Genomic DNA, 18,632 nt, shown 5'->3' on the forward strand with positions numbered 1-18,632 from the left:
AAATTGGCGTTCGCCTACACTAAAACCGATGTGAAGCGGTGTAGCCGTGAACGTTTATCCTAGATAGATGCTGCAAATTAAAATGCTAGCGCCTAGCCCGAATAGGACCTAAAAATGGACGTGCCTGCTAGCTGCCTTTCTTCGACGCATTTACCTAAGTTGCTATGTATTGATAGTATTACTACGATTATTACTACGTATTACTATGTATTCGCAGCACTGTAGTTATCGCCCACGTAGTCAGTCGAAGCTAATACATTGGTTATTGCTATCACAGTCACCAAATGCCACTTAGAACGATTGAATGTCGAGGAAGTTGGTGGGGGATTCATTTGACTGAAAGGCAGGCGTTCAAACGTTGACAAAAGCGGAACAAAAAATGGACAACAGAAGTTCCGTTTGGCTGGGTTGCCTCTTCATTCAGCGTGCGCACGTCTTGAACGCCGGCTTTTCCGTGACGTGAACTTAATGCCGTATATTCTCCCATTTGGACAAGTGGCCTTTTCTGTAGTGAGGATTGTGGGAGAGTGAAGCGACGCTCGATGTGCATTGGACATCCCGAGATCTCTCTTGGCACGTTTGACAAGAGTGGTTTCAGCCCTCGACTTTATGCTTTTAGAAAGCAGAAGGTCATAAAAATTTAGTACCTGCTTCGTTTGCTTTATATGTTATCGATCTTATACTGCCCATTCAGTATAGTGCGAGACGCTTTTTTATGGTGTTCAACCTGCGGTCGCTGACTCCGTATGATGACAATCTTAAGGCATTATTGGTATGACGGACCGTTTCTTTGGCGATGTTTACATTATTAGCTGGTTTTTCAAACCAACAGTAGCTCCGCTAAAAGATACGATGCACAAGCTTCTGTATTTGGGAAACGCTTTTGTGTCGTCCTGTCAACGATGGGCGCATAAGTGAAGCCTCGGCGTGGAGCTAACATTTCGACATGGCGTCTGGCTTTCGTCAGCGCAACCATGACCACTACCGATTGCCCTGAGGGAGACAAGTATACCGTTGTCAAAACGTTGGCTAGAGCCTGAGGCATCCCTCCTTCAACTCTTCAACGCTTTCAAGTTCTTGATTGGATGATGCGCTCAGGTTTTCACTTATATCACACCGTCCCGCGCTGCTGCAACTTAGCTGTGTTTGGCTGCTGCCGTGGTGACGTATTATGACAGTGTGTGGCGACGTCTGTCTTGTTTCATTTTCAATGGTTGTGATATTTTGTGCGAGTTTTCTTCAATTAAAATGCCTGTTTGCATGCTCAATACATGCACCTATAACTGCATGGTGTATCATATATGATAGGTTACAATTTCGGTAATAAATTTGCAACCAAGCGTTTCTTCATAAAAGTGAGATTGGTTAAGATACATCTGGCCTAAACAGAGTCTTGGCTAATTTTATACACGAAAATAATATTCATACGGTACTATGAAAAATTGCGCAACGTAAAAGCACTAGTACATCTTTGATTACGGTGTTTCCTTAAGCAACGCTCTTGTGGGCCTAGCTATGTTTCTTCTAACCATGCCTTTATTAGCCTCACTTTACTCCGAACCAATCCATACACATGTGCCAGTGCGCAACTAAACGCATGTTAATGAACAATTTCATATTTGTTTATTTTAATGGTGACAATAAATATTGTCACCATTAAACGGCGCTTTTGTTTGTAGAATGCTAGTGCACAGGACATACATGTGAATTGCACGTATTAGAGAGCCGTACTGTATCTTCGTTATCTGAGCTCTATTCCCCTCTGATTGCCTTTTCCTTCCATGCCTAACCTAGGCGCAGCACCAGGCAAGATAACAAAGCTTCCTGGCTGACTCTCGACCTTTATCGCAATAAATCTCTCTCTCATCTATCTATCTTTCACATATCTTACTTCAACAGTTGTCATTACAATCCTGCTTACGGGTGAAAGGAAATATGGTGTGACCGTTAAATCGCTTCCATCGACAGCATTTATAGCACTTACAAGGTCTTCAAAGCTTGCGCAAATGCCCTCCTGAATACTCGTGGGCCAAAATGAGCCAACCGCTCACGAGCGGTAAGGCCCCAAATGTAATCGCCGCTCACCCACCACGCAAGTAGCTGTCGATGATTCGTCCCTCAGACCAAGCAATCCTGAGCAACAGGGCGAGCGAACCGCCGACATTGTGCAAGAACACCAAGGTGCAGAGTTTACCCAGGCAAGGTACTTAAAGAAGCCTGCAATTAAACCAGAAGAAGAGAAAAAAAATGGGTGCAACGAGGTTACGACTCTGCTCACGAGGATCCCAATATAGAGTTCTAAAACTGAGAACGTTGCGCAAACCGCAGCGCTGCGTGCATGCGCGCGCTACATTTATTCATTTGTTCGTCTATTTATAACCTATTTATTGCACCGTGCACATTTGCAGAACGCGACAACAGCGGAACTAAATGCGTAGGCGCCCGGCACATTCGCCCGCATCTGGGCCCGTATTAACAAAAAAAAAAAAAAAAATAAGTTTCCTGCGCTAGAACTTCTCGTCAGTCGTGACGTTGGCAGTATCATTACCTAATATGGTCATCATGTGGCAAAGTGAGGTTACGAACGAAACTCTTTGTGAATCAGGGCACTAGGCTCGAATTCGCAAGGCCTTTTGTGCATTAGGGCTCTTTGCGGTTCACCTGTCGCCTTCGTTAATACTGCCCGATGCGCTCGCGAGTGCGAGCACTTCCTAGAGACGAAGAGGAAGACGCTCCTGAAGGTCTCTCTCTCTCTCTCTCGGATCCCTTTATTCGAGTACGACGGAGTACTTCTCGTAAATCTGTCAATAAAGCTCGGTGCATTGCGACAATCCTATGTCCAGCACAAGGTATATGGCTGGCATCTGGTTTTCTGAACAGTTCTTACATAACAATGTTTTTTTTGTTTTTTTTTTTTTTTTTTTTTTTCAGAATACGAGCCCTGAGCCCGTGTTCACGAAACCGTCTTACGATGAAATTGTTCCTACAATCAAATTTAAGTGAATCCTGATACGTGACCACGCATATGTGTTACATATGTTACGAGCATGTTCTTCCCTGAAACTTGTAACGTACGCTGCACTGGCTAGCTCAAGACTTGAACACGATGCTTTGGTAGGAGACCCATATCATTACAGTTAGAAGTGGTTCATATCATTACTCATTAGAAGTGGTTCAAAGAAAGTCTGTTCATTTCAACCTTGGTAATTACAACACAACAGCTAGCATACCTGTCATGAAAAAAAAAAACGCTTAACGTTGCACTCGGCCGCGCAACGCTTGAAACAGCGAAGCTGGGCGATCGTAGCCCAGCATTTTCCGGAAGTGAGTGAGTGACATAACTTTATTTGAAATCCGGCGATTGGGAGGCCTGGGCCTGGGCCTCCCAATCCCTAGGTGGTCACTGGGAGCTGTTGCTCCCGCACGGCATCCATGGCTCGCTGGACGGCCCAAAGCTGGTCTAGGAGTTCTGAGTTGAGCAGCGTGGCCGACCACCGCGCCCGTAGATTTTCCGGGGAGACTGCCATTTTTTCTTGATATATTTTACATCCCCACAACATGTGTTGAAGGGTGGCTCTAGCAGTCTTGCATAGCTTGCATATACTGCTGGCGTATACTCGGGGTAGAAAGTCTTTAACTGCACGGAACTCACAAAGGTTTCTGCTTTGTAATCGCCTCCAAGCAACGGACTCAGTTCTGTTCAGTTTAGTGTGAGGCTGGTGGTAATATTCGCCTCTTATTTTGATAGAATTTTGTAATATCGCTGTGCGCGCGAACTTTTAATCTTACTACTCATGATGATGATAATTTCTTTTCGCGCGTTTCGGACTTACGGCCGTCACTGCGTGTTGCATAGCACAGCTTGCAACACCGACACCGCGTTGCAATGCCGACAACGCGTTCCAACAGACCCGCTCCGTGGATGCGTCTCTCTCTCTCTCTCTCTCTCTCTCTCTCTCTCTCTCTCTCTCTCGCTCCCTCGCTCGCTCTCATAGCGCGCTAAACCTCTTCACCTCGCAGAGCACGAGCGTGCAAACGCGCCAGCTGAGGACGAAGACGACGACGCTCGAACGTAATCATATGGTTCGCATAAATGCATGTTCTGCAAGCGTGGCTGTATGTTTGTTACATATGAAACAGTTCTAAAATATGAATATGTCGTTACGTGGTTGACTATTATACCAATGCAATAACGAAAAAAAATGTATAACCTAGTGGTTATGGCGCTCGCTTTGGGATCGGGGGTACGCGGGCTCGAATCCCGCCCCGGGAAGGAAGTTTATTTTCTTTCTTATTAGTTTCTTGATACGCACCACAAATTACTTCTGGCTTAAACAGGTTCGCTGTTAAAACAAGAAGCATATGGGTTCAGTTGATTTTGTATTTCTACTTTTTAACTACAGCCACAACTTCGCTCGTTACGTACAGCCATTGATAAACTTAGACTGCTTCAGTGGCCTGCACTTCAAGACAACCTTTGCGAATGTCAAACTAATTTTAGCTTTCATTTATAATCTCAAAGCGCCGCGTCCGCTCGGCCCGTGAGCAGAGAAATGAACGTTGTTCGATCAGCCGGAAAGGTCCTCGACACCCTCTTTGAGCTCTAAAACCGCTAATTACGCGTTACCACTCGAAAGAGACCTCGCCTCCTTGTCATCACGTCCTCGCCGCTTGAAGAACCCGCAATTACAGAAGAAGCTGATTCACTCCCGGAACCGTCGGCGTCCTTGTATGTTCTCATTAATATCCCCGTTCACCCCGATAAGAGATACATGTAACAGCCTCACGCACCCACCACGAGTAGGCGCACCCGGCGCGCGTCATTTCCTGCGAAACACTTTGCTCAATTCGAACCTAAGCGATGGATTCCTTTTTATTGCCCAAGTTGCGCTTTTTTACGGGTGATGGTTACGCAATGCTCGACGGGCTGGCGAAGGCTCACTTTGGGCAAGTATCGTTTCCACAACTGCTCCCGCTGTTCCCCGAGGCTTGCGCCGAGATGGACGCCATCGAGGTGCTTATCGACGATCGCATCGCTCGTTCGTGACCACCGCCAACGCTATAGTTGCCGACCTGTTTGACCCCTCCCACCCACTCGCTCTGGGCGACTCTGCCGAGGCCGAGCCTAATCTCTTCGCCGCCTTTCGTGGTCGGCAACGCGCTCGCGTTGGTATGGGCCGGAATCATCTGGGACGGGCCATTCGCTCACCGTGTGTAACAGAGTGTCCGCTCGTGCTCGCGCTGTGCATACAACGTCCGCACTGCGCGCGAAGTGGGCATTTTGAATGCGCGCGGTCGTGTTTGCCTAACGACTTTGGCCCTGACGCTAACTGCTGGCATGTTGATGTAGGCAATTCGATGCAGCGGGGTTAAGCGTCGAGGCGTGCGCAGATGTTTCCGTTTGCGAAGCCACTGTCTCCGAGAGGCAACTTCTGTGGAATGAAGTGGCAGAACAAAAACGTGAGATAGTGGCCAGTCGAAGTGCTTCTGGACCAACGCTGTTTCCTAACATTTCAAACATGTACTGGCAAGCCCAAAACACCATTGTTCTACACAAAACAGTGCAGTAAACGTGGCAGAAGACACGTTTCCCTGCGACGGAGACACGCATGTCCTCTGTCCGGATTGTCACTTTCATTCGTGCTATTTTGCTGCGTTCTGTCGGAGAACTGAAAATTTGTGATCTCACGCCCGGACCTAATTCCAGTTACGCCAATTGTTGCCGCCTTTGAGAGGCAAGGATATATGGGCAACAAGATGTGCCCACTTCACATTGACCTAATTCTTCCCAATGGTACACGAGAAAAGACTTAGAGGTGTTTTAGTCTGCACTATCACGCTGGAGTGAAACGTTGGCAGGAGAAAACGAGCCAGAACGCGTATTTTCCTTTCCACATTCGGGGCTGTGTATGACGCCGGAGTTATTATATCACAGAGGCTTAGCTCTTCTATAGAGCGAGAGCGTTGTTAGCAGCCGGTTATGTCACGATCACGTAGCTGGCTTTCAAAGTATTCCAACGTAAGATGTGTTCCTTCCTTTTGAATTACTTCTGTCTCGCGTTTCATACGAGCGTGATGGTACGTATGGTCTTCGCCAAAAGTACGCCGGCTATCTTGTCTGCGATCCCGAGGCTGGCTACAGGCTCTTAGCTGCTCGGGTATGTCTTAAGTTAGAACGCCTTGGGGTACGAAAATAAATCTGTTGTATAATAGCCACTTAGATCTCTGGGATGTCAGGGGCGACGCAGGAAACCCACCACACAGCGTACTGTACGTCCATATTCTTTTGGGAAGAAAACAGAGCGACTCGCAACCTCGGCAGTGCTGCACGGATATACGCCGGAATGGGCCGAAGCAGTGCGCTCCCTTCGTCCAGTGATTGTGCAACGCTACAGCACGAACGCGAGATGAGCTTCGAACAGAATTTAGCTGCGGGAAACCTTGACGTTTGCCGTCCGTGATATGCGAAAAGTCGTCTCCGCCGCGCTTCTCTGGCCTCCGTCAAGGTTTCGATGTGACAGGCGTTGACTTATTTCATCGCATTGTCAGCCAGAGACACGCATAATTAAAGGCACGGTGGACGTGCTTCGCGTTTCTTTTGCAGTCATTCTTCTTTCCTGACATTATTTGTTATGCTGTAGGTCAACTCTAGCAGTAACTTTTGTCACTTCCCGTACCTCAAGGAACGGAAGTTGTGGGCCTCCACGGGTTTTCAGACTCCTACGCGATCTCGAAAAGACCCCCCCCCCCCCCCCCAGCCCTCTTTCCTTCCTACCTGTACACTTCGAAAACTTCGAACTGCAGCTACACCTCGAACAATAAATAAATAAATTCCTCGCCAGCACGTAAGTATTCCACCGCAAGTTCAAGAAGCATATTATTTGCGTACAGCAGCAGACATAAACTGGTGCTGCTTTTCTTTCTTTTTTTTTACATTTCATTCACGAAAGCGCGAACCTCGGTGACAACAGGTGAAGCCCTATTTCAACTGGATTAGAGTGAAAAAAAAGTGGCCTGCCCGTGGAGCAACGTCGCAAGCACGCAACGTTGCAACACCAATGCTGTAGTTAAGGTGGCACGATATCAAAGCCGAGAGGAAACAATTGGCGTTTGAGATCGCTGATTACATATATCGAGCGCTCACAGACTCACCTCCTCCGTCGTATATGTACCTTGCAGTAACCATAGAGATTCCAGCAAACATCACTTGGAGGAACTCCGGCGTCATATACTGTCTATAGCAGCTGCAAGTATTATGGATTCAGTCATCATGGGAATGGTGGTTATAGCACATGGATATTTTTTTATTTACAGAATTACTGCATCACTGTAGTGGAAATACTGCAATAAGGGGGAAGTATACAAAGTCAACATAGTTTGGATACATAACTTGACAAGTGCACTTCGGGAATATGGGAATGTGCGTCCGTGCCTTAGGGCGGCCTTATGGCTTCGCAATTTCATCCCTTTCTACAATATATTAAGCTATAAATGCAACAATTTGTAATGAGTATACATGCGCTCAGGTGGGTATTACCATCTGCATTTAAAAGAATAGCTTCTAAATTTAGTTCAATAAATGCAGATGAAGCGTAGGGAATAAAGCAAGAAGAATGCCTGAAGCGAGAAGCAAGAAAATTAGACAAATGCATGTACTAACGGTCATTCCCGTAGTGGCTGAACGGTAGCAACTCCAGGGTTATGCATCTAGCAATTCTTGTAGGAAAAACTCTATGGCGCTAGCCACTTGCTCAACTGGTGGGCGTCTGTCATTTACCATCCAACAAGCGTTCTGGCAGTTGGGTGAAGTGGACCTAACCCCCGAGAGCACTAGAAATATAGCGAATGCTTCTGGTAAGGCACATTAGGAATGGGTTGGGTTAGGTCAGGCACGGACTCTGTAGCGTGCGGACTGGTGTGCGGACCTTGGTGTTGACGGGGGCTTAGTTCCATTGGTACTAATAAGTGTAACTCCTTGCTCCGGCGTTCACGTTTCGAAAGAACGCGCGGCCAGCACCAGACTCTAACCCCCTTCATTCGCTCAGCTACATTTCTCGTCAAGGTCCTAACCTGACCGAAATTGTATGTTGGAATAAATGAAGTTTCGGACATTGCAAATCAGTTCTGCGGAAGCCCGCAAGGTGGCGAAAGTAAAATCATTACAGGTTTTTCCGAGAAACCCGTTTGGTTTCTTTTGTATAGCTTCGCGCTAGAGTCCAGGTGTGTGTCAATTTTCCCTTTCGTGGAATTGAAGCGTCAGAGTGATCATTTTTGACGATACTCACGGTAAGCACTTTTTTTAATAGCCGATTGCGTTCGCCTTGCCTGCCGTGTCTTATACTAGTGTCAGATCGCAAGTAACGCCATGTGCCATGGATAGGAGCTGTATCACGTCCTGCCATATCTGCTTAAATATTCTGGTACCTAGAAGCAAGCAGCATTCAATAGAGAGATTTATTAACCATGCCGCAATAGCGGCAGGGTTCGACGAGACAGTGCGGAAATACTTTTTGACCATCAAATTAGGGCACGTACAACGGACATGATCACCGTATTACCATACGATTGAGAGGGACAGGTGGTGCAGCTGAAACTATCTATAATTCCACTCGCACAGTTCACAACCTGAAAACAAGCCACCTAAGATGTATACACGTGACTCGGTAAAGTACTTTATTTTCACTATTCGTAAGTTTTCCCGCCCTCATAAATGTTTACACACGCTGTCGCAGGCCGGTTTTCCTGATATAAGTCGTCAGTGAAGGATGCCGGGGACCATGAAGCCAGCGGTCATAGTCCGGTGGCCTCGCACAGTGAAGTAAATACACTATTACGCCTTTCTGCTGCGGTCTTCAATCGCTTATACCTGGTGAAAGTGACTACTAGGCCAGCAAACAGTCTGCCGGCACTGCGATATTGTGGCAGGCACTGCCCTTGTTCTTCCAACCGTAGCCACGACACACGACGGTAACTAGTTCACCACGGCACGCAACAGGCGTAAACAAACTATTTACATTGAAGATGCGCCGCACAACCAAGAGGTTATCCATCAAACCGGGGACAATGAGTAAAAGCGTTTCCAGCTTAACTACTGCGAGGAACCATCATCCACCTCGGAATACCGTACGCCATCCGCATGCATATATACTATGCTGACACGTCCTGGTCAGTTTTGAGAGATTGCGAGGTGCTGATCTCGTAGACGGCTGGGGGCACATGGCTCGGGGCATGGAGGCTGGTCATGCGGGGCCAAACGAAACAACGGCAACCCGTTGCGACCCAAGCTGGACAATGAGGCATTCTCGCCCGTCCTCCTCGCCTTCCTCCTCTCCCTCATCAGCGGGCCGATCTGCAGCTGGGCCGATGGAGCGCCTCGAAAAATCGTGCACGCTCACCGTCGCCCAGGTGCGCCTGGGAGAGGGAGCGGGCCGGACACGCTGCGTTATGCGGCCCCGCATAAAAACCTCGAATCCGGAGCGTCCGGCACCATAACTCACCGGCTTGGTGTCCGCGTCCGCTGTGAACACCTTCTCTGGGAAAGGAGCGCCCAAAGGACTTGACGCTATGAACATGAAGGTGAACGCCAGCCCTTTTTTTTCTTCCTTTTTTGCATTTATTTTTTTTCTATTTTAGCGCGATAAGCGCAATTTCTTAACACATTTATACCGCATATGACACTTTATAGTGTGCTACGGTTGAAGAAGTTGAAGAATTGAGCACGCAGGGCCGGTGGTAAACTAACGTGGGTATTTAATTGCCTCGCTACTGTTAGTTTGTCATCGTCCACCGCTCACAACCAACAGATCCTACCGATAGCGGGGGCAGAGCTCCGCTTATACAAAATGAGGAAAATAATGGAATTATAAGAAAATTGTAACTTTATCTCGGCCAGCCCTACTGAAAATACCCCGTATTCCCCATAACACCTATATCCAATAACATCATATGACATATAGGAAAAACTAGTTTCTATATGGGATCCTATATGTTTCATATCGGATTATTGGATATAGGAGTTATGGGGCATATGGATTTTTCAGTAGGGAGGGTTTCCACTATCTGCCTTCAATATGTCCAACGCCAAAAGCCGAGGCGGTGTGTCCGTTATACAGCTACATTTTATTGTAGCATAGGTTAAACTGCTAGCTGACTTCGCAAAAATATACAAACCCCCAGTTCATTTCGTGAGAGTACTCCTTCGTCCGAATTTCTGGACGAACCATAAGCTACATTGACCTTCGGTTCAACAGTTTGGAAAGAAGGACGGGAAGTCACTCAGCTTTTCAGAATTTGTGCACTACTTTGTTTTGTGTTTGAAAGCCGTAAGCGATGGCATAAGATTGCATTCGCGCATTGCAAGGCTCGTCAGCATTCCAGTGCTCCTCGCATTTCTTTCCTTTGACACCCATCAATGCTCCTGTGTGACTACAAAATAAATATTGCTTTCCCATATTGCCATTAGCCTACCTCTAGCTAAAGCGAAACTTATCTATAGGATATAGCCTGGCTTCGAAGAATTGGGGTACAAGCGCCAGTACAAATATCGAATGCGCGAGGTATTTGAGAACACATTATCGGATGACCGTAAAAAAAAAAAGAGACTGCAATTGTATGCACCTAAAGTCAGGACCTCGTCTTCATAAACCTTCCTGTCACCTAGTTCTTATTTGTTCGAAGGTACATGAGCTTAAATTGTTACGCGGGACACGACAACGTGCACAGTCGTAGCCATCCTATAGGTACCGGACGCATCGATTTGGAGATCACCCCCCCTTCCCGAGTGTGACAAGGTACTTTACTTTCAAGGTCAGAAAAGAGCTAGTGACGTTTATCGGTAAGCTCACGTCTGCGGAAAATAGACCGGAACGAGGCCAGCTGTCGCACGTTGACCAGAAAGCTGTGTTTGTCCAGAAACTGCAGGTTACGCCGAGTAAGACTTTTTCGCGTCGTTGATGGCCATTGCCAAGCATGGTTCCGCACAGGAAGAGTCATCTGTCGGCATTTTTGTGCAAAAGTACATAAGACACGAGTCTTACGGGGTAGTATTGCATCCTACAATGCGGCTTAATCGCATAAACAGCGGCCTACCAAATTCTACGACCATGTCACACCCATCTGCCCCCCCCCCCCCCCCTACATTTCAAGAGCTCAACACGAGCACGCACCACCATATCCCAGCATGCAGCCGTTTTCGTAGATGTCACTCAGTCAATTATAGAAGGTTAAAGTGCTTTTACTGAAGAGCTTTCTTTGTTGTTTTTAAGGCAGCAGTAATCCAGACAGTCCGGAATAACTGGTGCAAATGTATCCAATTTTGTCTTTTAAGGAGCTATCGCATCCAACAGCCTCCTACGAAGTACTCATAGTGTTACGAAAAACCTCATGCACCCGGTAGTTGTCTGCAGCACATCCGCCTAAAGCGGTTTCCGAACGCAGGAACCCGCAATTATAGGCACCGATCATATATCTCACTCAGACATGGCAGCCCACTTTCTCTATACGGTCTCTTATAAGCATAAATGGTTCGTTGAAACCCATTGCGCTATGGCGCAGTGATGACTTCAAACAAACTGCGAGCGGGGTTCGCCGCGAGGAAGGCGAGACGACGACGAATTCGAAATAGCGCTGGTCCAAAGATAAATTCGAGACGACCACGTCTCTCTTAACCCACCGCGTCTGCAATTTCAAAATCAGTTTTATTCTTCGCGTCATTACGCAAAACGTCTCTGGACGCGTTTTATAACCGCCGTTGCTAATGTCGGCTTTTCCTTATCGACCGGTTTAATAATGCTTGAATAGAGCTTCCATACTGCGGAGTTTGCGCATCTTTTATGTGAAATATATAGCGCGACGCGCTCGATCACTACTCAGGCACAAAGACACTACTTGAAGAGTGCTTGTGCCGGGTCTACCGTTTCCTTTTATCGCGATCTGTTCACTTGGTTGGCGCTCGCTTCTCGCTAAATTTTGTGTAAAAGCCCTAGCATCAAGCTACAAGGCAGCAATGAAGCGGAGAAAAAGTGCATATTTTTTTAGACTGTAGCCCATAGCGGTGTGCGTACATTTCAGTGATAGAAATCTTTGCTGAGCGAAGCTTTCGACATCTGGTTATTAATATTGCAACAAATCAACTAGCCCAAAGCTTCTTCGGCGCTTCAACTGTGCTGTTTTCGTCCCTTTGTGTATGTTTAACGTTGCAGCGCTGATTTATAAGTGCAAGCCCTACGATATATGTTGTCTTCGATAGATAGATAGATAGATAGATAGATATAGATAGATAGATAGATAGATAGATAGATAGATAGATAGATAGATAGATAGATAGATAGATAGATAGATAGATAGATAGATAGATAGATAGATAGATAGATAGATAGATAGATAGATAGATAGATAGATAGATAGATAGATAGATAGATAGATAGATAGATAGATAGATAGATAGATAGATAGATAGATAGATAGATAGATAGATAGATAGATAGATAGATAGATAGATAGATAGATAGATAGATAGATACCATTATGTATCGAATAGGCAACTCCTAGGTATCACCTAGTTCTAAGAGAAAATTTAGTTATAGGAATGTTATTTGTCATCATGATGATGATAATGATGACCTAAACATCGCCTTTCAAACGGGGTGATAGCACTTGTCACCAAGCTGCTAATTGTCGTCGGTATACAACTAAACCTGTCACAAGCAGAAAAGCATTTTTATACTACTCCCTTGCTCATTTTCGCATTCACATTCGCAGGTTCTCTTGGCTCTGACAGCCGTGCTGGTTGTGGCGGCAGCCGAACGCGCGGGCTACAACGCCGGCGCGTACAACCCGGCGCTCTACAACACCGGAGCTTATGCCGGCGACTACTACAACCGAGGCTACTACGCTCGCCGAGGTTATGCCGATCAGTACTACGGCAGGGACGGCTACAAGGGCGCCTACGCGGGCGGACGCTACGCATCACCGTACCGGTCAGCGTACGGATACGCTCCGGGATACGCGGCCGGCTACAACCGGCCGTACAGCGGCGCCTACGGCGGCTACTCTGGCTACAGGGGCTACGGAGCATACGGCTCACAGGCAGGGTACACAGGTTACCCTGGTTACGCCGACGGTCGTTACGGGCGTTATCTTTACGGAGGTGCCTACGATCGGTACGGTTCCTATAGAAGCAGCCTCTTTGACGACCGTTACAACCAATACATGTACCAGCGAGGCTACAACACGGCGCCTTACGGCGGCGCTTACGGCCCCTACGAGCAGCGCACGTCGCAGGGTTACAGCTACGGTTACACCTCGCCTAACAGCCAGGTCTACAGTGCCGCCGGATACCGTGCTTAAAGGCGCTTTACGTAAGGGCAACCGCCTCGCGTTGCATAACACGACGTCCGGGATTGCTTTTTTGAGCAATGTCGGCAGCTGATTTTGGTTGTACTCTTCATTTTCTTCTATTGTTTGTGCCAAACTTCTTTTTTTAAATCACCGAAATGCAAAAGCGAGAACATCCTACGTATGACTGGCGGCGCCCACGAAATAAATTTGTTTTTCGGACTTACAGCACCTTGTCTCTTTGTGTTCATAGGCACTAACACTGAAACTTCTATCCGGGCTGACAAAGCCTTTCCGTTCATAAGAACTGTTCGTCATTGCAGGCCGCCTTTGTCAATCATCGTTTCGTCATTCGTCCCTATGTGGCGGTGCTCCTTTGTAACGAATAATCGCATTACGCGTGTGCGAAAGGCGTCGTGAATCTTGATAATATTATCCTAAATAACATGCAACATGTCCGCCCTAGCTTGTGACGTCACACAAGTAGGCTGACAGCCCATGCACCCACAAGCGCACAGGCTCTATGGTTGGTTAGCAACCACGCACCTTCGGAGCAGCCGTATAGTAAGCTTAACTGGCTGCGCGCCTACATATGCGAAGAGGAGAATTACGGGGATGGGAAGCGTTCTATATTTAAATGCTTCAGGCAATCACAATGACTGAAAGGGAGTCAAATTGGTACGGATTTGTAGATTATCCGGGCAGCCCGCTATAACTCAGGCCAAAGGCGAGACACAAAATAATTGGCAGCTTAAGCTCTATTGAATGAGTCATTAATAATTCAATTGAGTTAGTTAGTTAGTTTGTTAGCTATTTAGTTAGTTAGTTAGTTAGTTAGTTAGTTAGTTAGTTAGTTAGTTAGTTAGTTAGTTAGTTAGTTAGTTAGTTAGTTAGTTAGTTAGTTAGTTAGTTAGTTAGTTAGTTAGTTAGTTAGTTAGTTAGTTAGTTAGTTAGTTAGTTAGTTAGTTAGTTAGTTAGGTACTATTAGTCGGTCGGTCGGTCGGTCCGGAAAAGTTAGAAACAATATATCGACGGCTTCTCAGGAATGTCAAATAATTGTAAGAATGAAAGTATGACATGAGGTGAAGTGAATCCTTGCAGCTATTGCACAATTCCCTACTACACGCATGGAGTTCACGTAAATAAATAAGAGAGCGGCTCAAAATAAAATAAAAAACCTAGAATCTGACCATTTCCACATAGTCTATATATAGCGTACGCGCAGACGTGGCGCTGCGGCTTAGTGACTGCGGGATTATTCTTATGAATACAAGGTGCTTGGTTCGATTACTTGCCGTGGCGACCGCATTTCGACGGGGGTGAAATGCAAAAACTTTGGATGCGCGTCTTAAGAAAAACAGATGTGTGCGTGTTTTTTTTTTTTTTAACTCAACCAAATTTTCGCTTTCCTTGCTGTTTATGTTTCAGGGCAACGTTAAATATACAGGACTTCGCATTTCTCCTTTCGTAGCGATAACTGCGTTCATTGCGGATGTGGGACGCGTGTTCGTAGTACGCATGAAACAGCGCAAGGAGCAAAGGAAAGAATCGTATAACCCACAAGCGCTCATTCAAGCTTGAACTTCTATTGCAGAAGTAGAAATCGCAGAAGTTTCGCCCAATTACCGTATCAAGGGGACCTGGTCCACTGCCAATGATGACTGGAACGCGTCGTGAAGAACCCCGTTACCAACAAGTAATCTAGGGACCCACCCACCCGCTCCCAACACCCCTTTCCTGTCCAATCAATAAAATGTTATTCTCTCTCTCTCTCTCTCTCTCTCTCTCTCTCTCTGGCCATCGGCTCATGTCATTTCTTGTCGTGTTTCATCTCTCTCTCTTTTCTCTCTCTCTTTTTTTTTTGCGTGTTCTTTTTCTAGCTGAAGATATAAAAAGACTGTTGCGAGAATTTCCTGTGTCCACTGAAAAAGTATTCGCAGTTCACCTGAAGGCGAAGCATCAATTGCGATAGCAAATTGAAGAGAGCTATACGGAGTAATGATAGCAGCTTATCAGCTGTATAAACTTGGACATGCAGCAGCACCGGCAACAAGATAACCGCGATGCGTGCGGCGTTGGTGAGTTGCCCCCCCCCCCCCTGCTTCGTCATTTTACATATATGGTGATTGTAAATACGCGTGGCCCATTGAAACGCGCGTTTGTTCTCAGCCGTGCGTTCATTGAAAAAGCGCGCGTCCCTCGCGCCCTTTCACTCGCACATAGTGTCGGCGGCGCGCGGTATATATTACGTATATCACGGCGACGGCGACGGCGACGCCGACGCCGACGGCAGAAATCTGCTTTTATATATATATATATATATATATAAGATAGTTGTGCTTCTATATATATATATATATATAAGATTAGAAGCACATATGTATTCTTCCTTGCGGCCTAATCATTCGTATCGGTCAGCGTGCGGAATCTATCGTTCTTCTGCAGCATGTTGGAGGGAAAATGTGGCTGGCGCCTAGTGCCATGGTACTTTATAAATATCGTGCACTCTCTTTGCTGCTGAGAAAAAATTAACACCACAGCAGCTAGCTTCACGGAAAGAAGTTATTTGCACATTTAACAATAGGCTCTACAGTTTCTGAATTGAAGATGTTGTTTTTAAATTAATATTTAGATGTTGGTTAACAAATTGATAACCATTGACCGATGATTATACTAAAAAGTTGAGTTGTTTAAGGACAGTAAACAATACTCACTTGGTTTCATTATTGTACCCCCATTATAGAAGGCTTGGAAGTGGCACAAACTAGCAGAAACAGGCTGCACCAACAACGTTGAATACATTTAAATTGTCAAGTCAAGGTAGCACTCAATATACGGGGTGAAAATTTTTAAGTTTTCAGGAATATTTAAAGTTGCCTGTGGCAGATAGAATCATTCCTGCCCTCGAGCTGCAGATTGTACGAAGAGCAGGACATTATTGGCAAAAGAAATCTAAACACATATTCAACTAATTAAGCAAAATTCACCAAGTACCTTCCTAATTAATTACTTCACGGCACACATTACAATTTACGAATTGTAGCAGGTGAGTTTGCAAGACGCATCCACTTCCCAAGTATTTCCAGGATGACACCATTTGAAGGTATCTTCATCATCATCACCACTTTTCTTTTTTTTTTGCACTTAAGGACCCTTTACAGGGCTTTAAATAAGGGGGGACGAGAAATAACAAAAGAAGCACGTCATAAAACGAATTGAGTAATTAACAGAACGGCACCCGTTTCCCAAACAAATAAATACGAGGCGAGTACATTTATATTAATAATAGAGGGTTTAGAAATACTAGCAATACTGCGAAATGAAAGCAAACAGAAACGATTATTTCCCAAAGCATGAGACGAAATACATGGGCATTCCAATTATTCTGTGCTTCAACGCATAAAATGACGTTTTGTTAAAAAGGTAAGAGGAACAGCGGCGCATATTTACGGCCAGTTTGATGGTGCATATCTCCAAACTGGTATCATTTTGGAAGTTCGTTCCAAGGGATACGCCTTCGATACTCACCGGCTACAATTTGTAGACAGCAATATGGGCCGTAAAGTAATTAATTATTAAATTATTATTGAATATTTGTTAATTATTTCAATATTGCCACCTGGTGTTTGGAGCCAGCAAACGGTCAGCATTGCGTGCCCAGCATGAACGGCGAAGACGATGAAGTCAAAGATTCCCCGCAGCTTTTCTTTTGGGTTAACCCCTCCTAACTTAAGTCTGGTACGATTGGAATGGGTTCCAGGTCATCGTGGTATATTCTTAAATGAAATGACTGACACACTTGCGCGGATATCTCTTGATGGACCAGTTATGTCTGTCATGCCTAGTTCGTCTTATGTCACTGCGGCTAGGTTTAGAAAATTTTCCCTATTACAAGATTCTACAAAACTGAAAATCCAAATGTCTGAATTTAATCATTTGTCCTTTTCGTGGGACAATAAATGGTGCCCCACACGTAAATTAGAAATCGCCATAGCAAAATTACGCTGCCGAATCCCACCATTAAATTTTTACCTACACAGGTCCGGTCTGGCACCGTCCCCTCTGTGTCCTACTTGCCAGGAACCCGAAAACATTGACCACTTTCTATTATTTTGTCGTCGCTTTAGGAATCGGAGGAAGAAATTCGAATTTTCATTCCGTAAATTGGGTATTTCTTTAACTACTCAAAATATCCTCTCCTTCGGGGCTTCTTCAAGGGGCTTTAGCCACAGGAACATCTGCGTGGCCCTCTGTGACTATATCTGTGACACAAAAAGACTACCCAGTTAATTCTCGAAATAATAATTGGATAACTCATTAAATCGCTAATTGTTGTTTCGAAATTATTCTAATACCACAAAAAATTTTGCTGTTTATATACAATTACAATGATTTTAATTCTGTCTCTGCCCTGTAAATCTCTTTCCAAATTATCATAAACACCATACTTCACCCTGATTTACTTTTTCGTCTAGTTTTTTTTTTAACTTTTTTTCCGTCTCCCCCTTCCGTTTAACCTTTAACCGCCAATCCACCTTAGTGGGTAAGCGCCACGGATGAGGATCAAGCAAGCAAGCAAACCAATCCCCCACCGTGGGTAGGAGCCACATACGTGATAGGCAACAACAACAACAGCAACAGCCGGAGAACCGTGCCTTCGTGTCTGGCATTTTTCACGTCTGGCTGCTGGTACTGTTGCTTGCTCTTGCCTTAGCGCGTGACAAACTGGCGGAGGTGCTGGGTAATCTAATCTATGCACCAAACCCCTCCGAGCAGCAGGAGCTCCAGCTCCGTATACCGGTGGTTACGCCTGTACACCGAGCCAGCAAAAGGATCTGTGGACAAGCCCCTGAGTTTGGACTCCTTCCAGAGAAAATGGCAGCTCCGACCACCCCAACCAGTATGGAAGGCACAACGCTGATTCATGGTACGTTACTCAATCCGCGAACCGCGAATCCCTTCCCCGGCGTTGTAAATTGAATGTTGTAAATTGGCTGGTGCACTGTGAATATGTCGCCGCGTTCAACAAGTGGGACGACGCAGACAAACTGAAAAACGTATATTTCAGGCTTAACGATGGCACACGTGTTTTGTATGAAAACCGTGCAGATGCCCTAACTTCATGGGCAGAATTCAAACGCCGGCTTCTTGAGAGAGACGTATGCGAGCCCTGATCGCCGAGAGCGAGCTGGGCGTGATCTCCAGTCCCGTATACAAATGCCGAACAAAGGTGTCGCAATGTATGTCGAGGACATGACGCGTCTCTTTCGACGAGTCGACCCCAGCATGTCGGAAGA

The 18,632-nt window shown here is 45.9% G+C and overlaps 1 protein-coding gene across 2 annotated transcripts in view; it reads left to right on the top strand.

The window, feature by feature from the left end:
* Positions 1 to 13,552, top strand: part of LOC125946224 (shematrin-like protein 2) — a 72,672-nt gene extending 59,120 nt beyond the window's left edge. Inside the window, exons 1-2 of one of the 2 annotated variants that reach the window (XM_049668799.1) lie at positions 9,498 to 9,576; positions 12,760 to 13,552. In XM_049668799.1, coding sequence (XP_049524756.1) covers positions 9,565 to 9,576; positions 12,760 to 13,347 — 600 coding nt within the window. In that variant the 5' untranslated portion in view covers positions 9,498 to 9,564 and the 3' untranslated portion in view covers positions 13,348 to 13,552. Of the gene's footprint in view, positions 1 to 9,497; positions 9,577 to 12,759 lie in introns of those variants that run through there. The other variant, XM_049668800.1, reaches the window with a different exon arrangement.
* Positions 13,553 to 18,632: the final 5,080 nt, after the last annotated feature.

This window comes from Dermacentor silvarum, chromosome 6 (genome assembly GCF_013339745.2).
Source record: "Dermacentor silvarum isolate Dsil-2018 chromosome 6, BIME_Dsil_1.4, whole genome shotgun sequence".
Classification (NCBI taxonomy): Eukaryota; Metazoa; Arthropoda; class Arachnida; order Ixodida; family Ixodidae; genus Dermacentor; species Dermacentor silvarum.